The sequence below is a fragment of the Tupaia chinensis genome, unplaced genomic scaffold, assembly GCF_000334495.1.
Source record: "Tupaia chinensis unplaced genomic scaffold, TupChi_1.0 Scaffold000578_2, whole genome shotgun sequence".
In the NCBI taxonomy this organism is placed as follows: Eukaryota; Metazoa; Chordata; class Mammalia; order Scandentia; family Tupaiidae; genus Tupaia; species Tupaia belangeri.
Window position 1 is genome coordinate 6956469 of NW_006160094.1, and position 9615 is coordinate 6966083.

At 54.1% G+C, this 9615-nt stretch overlaps 1 protein-coding gene across 1 annotated transcript in view; it reads right to left on the reverse strand.

Annotated features, from left to right (window-relative positions):
- Positions 1-710: 710 nt before the first annotated feature.
- The window catches only part of HDHD5 (haloacid dehalogenase like hydrolase domain containing 5), a gene marked incomplete at both ends in the record, with an annotated part of 22101 nt that continues 13196 nt past the window's right edge, over positions 711-9615 (reverse strand). The window contains 4 exon segments of the mRNA XM_014591519.1: positions 711-898; positions 1121-1309; positions 3842-4016; positions 7424-7457. Coding sequence (XP_014447005.1) covers positions 711-898; positions 1121-1309; positions 3842-4016; positions 7424-7457 — 586 coding nt within the window.

Here is a 9615-nt window from a genome sequence, read left to right on the forward strand (position 1 = left end):
CTTAGAACAAACTGAGAGTTTCCGTTTCCGCACCAGGCAAGTGTGCAATGCCAACAGCCAGGGTGGGTGCCACAGCCAGGCGTGACTCGTTCCTAGACAGCTCAGCTTCGCAGCCCAGACTGGGCGTGGGCTTGGGAGTGGGAAGATGGGAGGCAGGAAAGGAGGGGCGGCACCTCGGAGTGAAATGCCACTCCCCTCCGCAGCGGGCCACCCACCCGGGTACTCACTACCCACCAAGGACTTCGGCGCATTGCAGATGGGCTTCACAAGGCGGCATCATGAAATTTATTATGATTATTTTAATTTTTAAAAATAAGCCCCAAGTCTCGGGGCAATAAACTAAAATGCAGTAAACAGCAGTATCTGCCTGCCGGCTGCACACCATGCCGACATGCAGTAGTTTCTTCCACACCATCCCCGCTGTCCCCTCTGGCTGGAAGCCTCCACTGAAACCAGGAGGCCGTGGAAGCCCAGAGGTCAAGCCCCTGGCCGGGTCTGACTGGGGACACGGCATCTGGGCCAGAAGATCCCGACAGTTCCACATGAAATGGATCCGGGGTACATTTCTGTGTCCGCTGCCCCGTCCAGGTGACCAGTGACAACACTCACGGCCCGTCGCGCTCGCTAGGAAGCCCAGCCCTCCTCGCTGAAGACCAGCCGCACCGCCTCGTCCACGTCGCTCACCACGTGTGACGCCTGCAGCCGCGCGGGGCTGAAGTCCCGGTGGCCGTGGAAGGGAGGCCCAGCGGCCCCATGCTGGCCGGGGCTGTACACGCCAGTGCACACCAGGATGGAGGCGCAGCTGCGGGTGGCCAGGGGCGGCTCCGCGCCGGGCTGCGCTGTCTGCAGGTACTGGTGGAACAGGTTGGCCCCGTAGACGTCGGACATGGGGTTATCCCTGGCAGGGCAGCAGGCCGGGCGGGGAGAAAGGCAGGCTGGGTGTTACGGACAGAGGCAGAGATGTGGGCAGCAGGGGGCACGGACATGGGCACGGACATGGGCACGGAGAGGAAGGGGCCAGGGGGCGCGGACACGGGCACGGGGAGGAAGGGGCCAGGGGGCGCGGACACGGGCACCGGGAGGAAGGGGCCAGGGGAGAGGGCGCGCGTCGGGCGCTTACCCCACGGCGTAGAGCTTCCGGATGGGGGCGGCCCAGCCGCGGCGCTCGGCCTGCTGCCGGATCAGGGCCTCGGCGTACTGGTAGGTGAGCAGGCTGGGCTTGCCCATCAGGCCCTCGTACCTCAGCTCTCTGCCCGTCACCTTCCGGTAGATGGTCTCCAAGCACAGCAGAAACGTGCCGTGGCCAAACCTGCGGAGGACAGAGATCGGCATCACCCTCCCCACTGGCTGTTCTGCCACCTGCGGCCTCTAGGCAGCCCCGACTTCCCCGCCCTGCGGGCAGAGGACCAGGCTCATCACTTGGAGTAAGGGCTGACATTTACCACGCACAGTCCTAGCACTGGAGACAAGATCACGCTGAACTTCTTTTTTATTAAGAATTATTTTATTTCATTTCATTTATTTATATTTTTAATCTGACGAGAGAGAGAGAGAGAGAAAGAGAAGGCTGCCAGGTCCAGGACTCAAACCATGGTCGGCCATGTGGGAGTCCAGCACCTTTAACCACCACTCCATCTGCTGGCCCCCACGCTGAACTCTTAAACAAAACCCTCCCCTACTCCTTTCTGCACCTGGAATGCTGATGTGATAGCTGGAGTTTCAGCAGCCATTTTAGACTATGTGTGAAAGGCTAAGAATACACAGCAGGGGGACAAAAGGTGCAGTGTCCCTGACAAGGTGGAATTCCATACAATATCCAGGCTGCCCACCCCAGACTTCTTTCACATAAAAAAGAAACTTTTACAAGTATCTTTTTTTTTTTATTGATTCATTGATTTGATTTTTGACCAGAGAGAGAGAAAGGGAAAGTGAGAAAGCAAGCTGCCAGGTCCAGGACTTGAACCACAGTCAGGCATGTGGGAGTCCAGCTCCTCAACCACCATGCCACCTGCTGGTCCCTACAAGTACCTTGTTTGAGACTTATTTGGTGTTTTCATCCCACCCTTTTATTTTAAAGAATAATTTATTTAATTTTATTTATTCATTCATTCTTTTTTTTATTATTATTTGACCAGAGAGTGATAGAGAGGGGGGAACTGAGAAAGCAAGCCACCAGGTCCCAGAATCAAACCGTGATTACCCTTGTGGGAGTGTCCAGCACCTCAACCACCACACCACCTGCTGACCCCAAGGTATTTTCATCCTTTCTTATTAAACCAAATCCTTTGTGATACTGTGCTATATTAGTTCATTTCAGTGTCACTTACCTAATACATCGTTTTTTTTTTCAATTTTCTAATTCTTTTTTAACGCTTGAGGGCATGAATGCACGCGTGAAAGAGAAAGAGTGAGCGAGAAGCCCAGTGGGGCCTGACCATTCTGCAATCCTTTCTCTCCAGTTCTCCATCTCACCAGGAGCCTGGCACATGTACACACCCGGCAAGGAAGCTGCCAGGACAGGGCCTCAAATCTGACTGGCCATATCGGATCTGGCCTCCTCTGCGCAGTGCTTCACCCCTGCACTGTGGGGCCAGCCCCATTGTAAATTACTGAATGAAAAGGCCATCTCAAATCTGGTTTATACGCTGCGGCTTGCCCCTTGCTCGTCAGCTCTCAACTCCATAACCAACACCCCTCACGGTGCACCAGCACACTCTACCCCAGAAATACTACTTTAGAGAAAACACCTAACCCCAAGCCAGAGAAATACCTTAAAAGCTGAGCAGTGAGAGCATGGTGACCCCGGCAGGGCCCTGAGCACCCTCTGGATGCATCACTCCCAGCTCACTGGGGTCACAGGGTGAGGAGCTCGGCTTCGGTCCTCTGGCACCACCACAGGCTGTGCTTGTGCTCAGCAGAAAAGGACAGGGTGGTGACACCAACGCAGCCACGTGCAGGGTGTCCCGCGGAAGGCACAGACCACAGGTCTCAGTGCTCAGGCTACACGGGAGGGGTGATCCCTGCTTCACCTGGCCCCAGTCTTGGGGTGAAAGGGGACCCAGGAGAGAAAAGGCCAGGCCAGGGGTGAGGAGTGCCCATCCAGCCAGAACACTACCCCCACCTGCCTCCACCAGATACAGCGAGTTTGGTTAAGACTTCGGGGCATGGGGGCCAGGAGGGGTGTGGTGGTTAAAGGCGCAGGACTCCCACATAGCCGACCGCGGTTCAAGTCCCTGACCTGGTGGCTTGCTTTCTCACTTTCTCTCTCTCATTCTGTTCCCTCTCTGATCAAATTTTTTAAAATGAAAAAATAAAATAAATTAATTAAAGTTCAATAAAAAAATTTATTAAGAAAAAAGATTTAAGAGCAGGGCCGCCTGTGGCGTGGCAGTCAGGATAGCTGGATTCCACATGCACCTGCACAGCTGAGTCCCCGACCCAGCCGCCTGAGAAGCACACCAGGCGCATGTGCGTGCGTGCCCAAACCCCTGAGCAGAGAGCGGAGGAGGGCATGGCCATGCCCCCAGGCGGTGATTTCTCACTTTCCTGCTCTGTCTGTCTGTCTCTCTCCAGCAAGTGCACACACCCTGTAGCATAATGTTTTAAAGAGAGATTGTGGAGGGGTTGTGTCAGAAATCGCCTCAGCATCCCTCCGCTGCCCAGAATCTGTAGTTTCAGTTGGTAATTAACATGGGGAGTGAACCTCGAAAGCTCCCCCTCAGGGCAAGCTACTTGGCAGCCAGGCCGACTTGGTGTCAGAGGGCGGGTGGGACACTGTCTGCAGGGCTGTCCTGGAGCGGCTACCCGGCCGCCGGGGTCGAGGCCGGGACTGGGTCCTCACCTGGGCATCTTGGCCTCAGCCATCCAGAGGAGGTCCATGTTGCTGGCCAGGACGGGGAGATGGGGGTAGGGCGCTGTGGCCAGGCCAGTCCCAGGGTTCCCATTGCTGAGGAGGACGTCCAGGATCAACTGCAGGCTTGTCTCCCAGCGGACTGGCTCCCCGAGGAGGAGCACCCCTCGAGAGAGCAAAGGCATGGCTAGGCTGTGGGGCACTGAGGTCAGCGGGCAGCGTGCTCCTGGCCCAGGTCACCCACGGGGCTCGCCTGGGCAAGGGGGCGGCCTGGCCTTGAAAGGGCCACTCCCACTCCCTTCCTGGGGGCCAGGAAGGACCCCGCCCAATTCAGGTCTTCTCACTTCACAAAGGAGGCTCAGAAAAAGGAGCAGCAGGGGACCAGCAGTTGGCGTAATGGCTATGTCACTAGACTCCCACGTAGTTGGAGCAGCAGTCGCAGGCCTAACTCTTCCTGCTGTGGAGGCCCTGCGCAGCACACGTCTCATGGGCTCGGCAAGGGCTCGGCAAGGGCTGGGCAAGGGCTGCCTCCCTGTCCCTGCCCTCTGAGCCCCCAGGAGCCAAGGCCACCTCAGATCGACGCAGCCCTGAGTCCGGCACAGCTCCCATGCACCTCGGTTTCTGCAGCCGTGTACCACACCGACTCAGGGTGGTTAAGGGGTGGAAATGACATGCTAGGTAAACACGTGATCAGGTGGCCAGGCAGAAGCTCTGCCCCACGCGGCTGCTGCTGGTACCGAGGACTGACTCACTCTCACTGCGAGGTCGCGAACACTGGAAGATTGGCTGCCCGTCAGTGACTGACGCATGGGGGGGGGGGGGGGGGGGGGGGGGGGGGGGGCGGAGGGCGGAGCGGCAGTGACAGCCTCGGGCAGTCCTGCACAGCCAGCACCTCTGTCCCACATCCTAAGAACTTTCTTTCCTTCTCTCTCTTCCTGACAGGGTTTTACGAGGCTGCCTAAGCCAACCTCGAACCCACAGTCCTCCAGCCTCAGCCATCACCGTAGCTGGGCACATGCCACCAGGCCAGATTCCCTAGTGACTTCCGAATGTCCCACATGACACTCACTTAGCTGAACAAGCTCTGTATGCATTCTACATAAGTAATTTTTTTTAACATTCATTCATTTATTTATCTATTTGTTTGCTGTGATTCTCAAACCACCGGGTCCAGGACTTGAACCAAGGTCAGTGATGTGAGAATCCAGTACCTTAACCATTACACCACTTGCTAGCCCCCAGACAGCAATTTTTTTTTTACGAGAGGTTTTCGCTATAGGGTGCGTGCACTCGCCAGACAGAGACAGACAGAGAGACAGAAAGCGAGAAATCACCCCCCAGAGGGGATGGTCACGCCGCAATCCCTTCTCCTCCATTCTCCTCTCGGGATCCCAGGCACACACACACACGCACCCAGCGTGAGTTTTAAGTCACCGGGTCCGGGACGCGTGGGAGTCCAGCAACATAGCCACTATGCTAACTGCTGGTCCCAAACAGTAATATTTTTATACAGTTCGAATAAGCACTTACTTTTCTCAAACTACAACTATCATGTTAGTTGAGAGAAGGCTATTCTTTGTTTTTTTCAAAATCTTAACAAGAATCATTCCCTATTTTGGAAACTTACTTTACTATCCTAATTTCTTTTTTTTTTTTTTTTTTTTTTTTTTTGAGAAGTTTTTGCTATGGAGCATGTGCGCTCACCAGACAGAGAGATAGAAAGCAAGAAATCATCCCCAGGGGGGATGGCCACACCGCAATCCCTTCTCCATTCTCCTCTCAGGATCTTGGGCACGCATGCACACATGCCCAGCGTGAGTTTAAGCCACCGTGTCCGGGACTCAAACTGCGGTCGACTAAATGGGAGTTCAGCGACATAGCCATTACGCCAACTGCTGGTCCCCCTAATTTCTATCTTAATTTTTTCTCCCCAAAGAATCTGTTTTCATTTTATTTCAAAAAATACTTTTCTTAAATTTTCAGAATAATTTCACATTTTCCATCAAGTCCCCATCATAATATATATAATACTTTTTTTTTTTTTTCCAAAAGAGAACTTTACATTATATTGTGTTTCTTCCCTTTACACCTCAACCCCACCATCCTCCCTTCCGGTCTCTGGTAAATACACTTAGCCCCTCTACTCTCTACTATCATACTTTGAGATCTCTCCATTTCTGCCCCTAACTTCTTTTGGAGCGGTTTTTGCTATAGGGCACATGCGTTCACCAGGGAGACAGAGAGAGACAGAAAGTGAGAAGTCACCCACCCCCACAGGGAAGATGGCCATGCCTCAATCCTTTCTCCTCCATTCTCCTCTCGGGATCTTGGGCATGCACGCACACGCACCCAATGTGAGTTTAAGCCACCGGGTCCAGGACTCGAACTGTGGTCAACTACACGGGAGTCAGTGACATAGCCATCGCACCGACTGCTGGTCCCATCTGCCCCTAACTTCTGAGTCACACCTATGTGCCAGCCCCATAGCCCAGCCGTCGAGCTCTGCACACAGGGGGCTGGATCCCACACAGCCCACTATAGTTCAAATCCCAGCCCTGGCTGCTTGAAGAGCACGCTGGGTGTGTGTGTGTGTCCCAAATCCTGACAGGATGGAGAAATGGAAGAAAGGGATTGTGATGTGAAATGCCCCAGCAGGGGGGCTTTGTTTCTTTCTGGTGAGCACACATGCCCTCTGGCACTAAAAATGCACACACGCACACCGCCATCGCACCTGTAAATACCCATGAATACGCATTTGTAGTTGTAATATTCATGTGAGTCTATGTTTAGTGCAGTCATTTTACAGCTTGGATAGTTACTATGTATTTAAATATATTACTATTTTCTTACTAATTTTTTTTACAAAGAATTATCTTCTTTAACTTTATTTATTTGTTTGTTTGTTTTGATTTGACCAGAAAGAGACAGTGAGAGTAAGAGGGAGAAAAAGAAAGCAAGCAAGCCACCAGGTCCAGACTCGAACCGCAGCCATGTAGGAGTCCAGCGCCCTTAACCACTATGCCGCCTGCAGGTCCCATTACTAAATACTTTTCCTTTTATTTTCCCCATTACAGTCAGGCTTTCATACTGAACTAATTAATTTTTAATGTGTGTGTAAAGGAAAGTTATGTTATCTTTTTTTTAATTGCCAGAGAGTACATGCACTTGCTAGAGACAGGGCAGGAAGTGGGGTGGGCAGGAGAAAGCGCCCCTCGATGAAGGACAGTCAGGCCTGTCCCTTCTCCTCCATTTTCCACCCGGTCTAGATTTGGGGCATGCCCCCATCCACATGAGAAAGGACTTTCTTTGGGGGCCAGCCCACGGCCTGGTGGTTAAGGCAGCTAGATCCCACACAGCTGACCGTGTGATTCGAGTCCCAGACCCAGCAGCCTGAGAAGCACGCCAGGTGCGTGTGCACGCCCAATATCCCAAGAGGAGGAAGACAGAGACGGGGTTACAGCCTGACCGTGCCCCATGAGGGCGCTTTCTCCTCTCCCTTTCTCTGTCTCTCTCACTGGAGAGGGAATACACTCCCTGAATACTTTAAAAAGAAAGGACAGGAAGGGCTTTTACCTTCAATGGCTGGGAAGTCATTCCTCAGAAGGGGCTGCCAAGAGACAAGGAAGACCGTCAGTGTGAGAGGCAGGGCAGGGCTGGGGAACACGAGCACCTCCTGGCACGGCTGGGCGGAGGGGCATCCGCTCTAGCTCAGGGGCAGCCCTCTGCTCCAGCCCCCGCAGCTCAAGGGCAGCCCTCGCAGCTCAAGGGCAGCCCTCCGCTCTAGCCCGCGCCCGGGAAAGGCTGGGGAGGACCGGGAGGAAAGTCACAAGGGTGGAAAGACAAGGCCTAGGTTGGCTGCACAGCGAGGGGACGCGCCACTGTGAGGGCCAGCCCAGATGAGGGTGGCTGGCTGTCTTTCTCCAGTAAAGACAGAGGGCGAGGCCTGGGCCAGGCCAGTGGCTCTGGACTCAGGAAACTACAGACGAGTGGGAAGCTGGAGGACAAAGGAGGCCACCGGGAACATCAGGCCGCTTCTCCCAAGAGCAGAGCAGGCGGGAGCCTTCCCATTACTGGCTCTTGGGGCCCAGATCTCCCCAGGCCACTGTAGTCCTGGCTCTGCTAACCAGCTGGGAGCTGGGTAAGTCACCTCCCCTGTGGGGCTCCCAAAATGTGAATGGTTCAAGGAGTGAGCTCTCAGAGGGAAGCAAACGCTCTGTTTGATCAGAAAGCTCTGGGGGGAGGGGCCGGCAGGTGGCATGCTGGTTAGGGGCTCTGGGCTAGTACACGGCTGACTGCAGTTCAAGTCCCAGACCTGGCAGCTTTCTCTCTCTCTCTCCGGTCAAATTAAAATAATAATAAATAAAGTTAAATTAAATAATTCTTTAAAAAACAACCAAAAAAAGAAAGCTCTGGGGAAAGAAGGACTTGTTACATAAATAAACAAATGTGCTGATCCCAGAGCCTAGTGGCTAAGGCAGCTGGATCCCACATGGCCAGCCACGGTTCAGCCCCGCCCCGGCAGCATGATGCACACTGGGTACGAATGTGTGCCCAGATCCCGAAAGGATGGAAAGATGGAGAAAAGACTGTGACGTGGCCACACCCCACCGGGAGGTGTTCTGTGTCTCTGGCAAACACACATACCGACAGAGATTAAAAGAAAAAAAAATTTCCAGAAATAAATTTAAACTATTTTTTTTTTTTAAGTAACTTGTCCTGGGCCAGCAGGTGGCGCAGAGATTAAGGCAGCTGGATGGCACATGGCTGACTACGGTAGGAGCCCCAGCCCAGTGGCTTAAAAGTCACACGGGCGCAAGTGCGTATGTGTCCAAAAAGGGACGGGAGTGTGGCCATACCCCTGGGGTGCTTTCTCACTTTCCCTCTCTCTGTCTCTCTGTCTCAGGCAAGTGTACACGCTCTATATAACAGAAAGTTGCTTATAACCTCCTCCCACCACGTCGGATGGTAGTCTGACTTAGGATGTAGGCTACACGATCTGTGTCAAGTTCACATGGGAAAGCAGGGCAGTCCCATAGCACAGTGACAGTTGCAGTATACGGGGAGCCAACCCATGTGGCCACCCTCAGCTCGAGTCCTGGCCCGGAAAGGCAGGTCCAAGGTCCTGACAGAAGAGACAGAGAAAGGGCTGTGGTGCCTATCGGGAGGGCGCTTCTCTCTCCTCTCTCTCTCTCTCTCCTCTCCTCTTCTTTCTCTCTTTCTCTCTCTCTCCCCCCCTTTTTCTCTCTGGTTAGTACATGTGTCCTCTGATCCCCTCACACACAAAAAAATTCTGTTGTTTTTACGGTTTTTGCCATTGGCGAGTCCGCTCCACAGAGAGACAGTGAGAGGGAACGTGAGCAGTCGCCCCCCCAGCCACGCTGCAGTCTTTTCCTGCATTGGCTCAGGATTCTGAGCACCCACGCACACATGCCCAGCAGCTGGCCACGTGGGAGCCCAGCACCGTAACTACCACACTACCTGCTGGCCCACTGCCAAAAAAAGTTTTAATTAAAAAGTAAAAAGCGGCCAAGAGGTTCCCAGAGACGTGGGCAGTCACTGCAGAGGATCCGCGATGGCCTGGAGCCAAGCCAGGGCCGCACACGCTCCTGGGCAGACATGCCAATGCTTCCCTTCCAAGTGGCTGCACCTCGGGAGCCCTCCCTACCGCACTTCAGGTGAGACACGGCCGACTAGGGGGCCACCGCAGCTGGGAGAATACCGAGTGCGGCAGCCAGGAGAGCACCGAGGGGGGCAGGCCGGGGGGG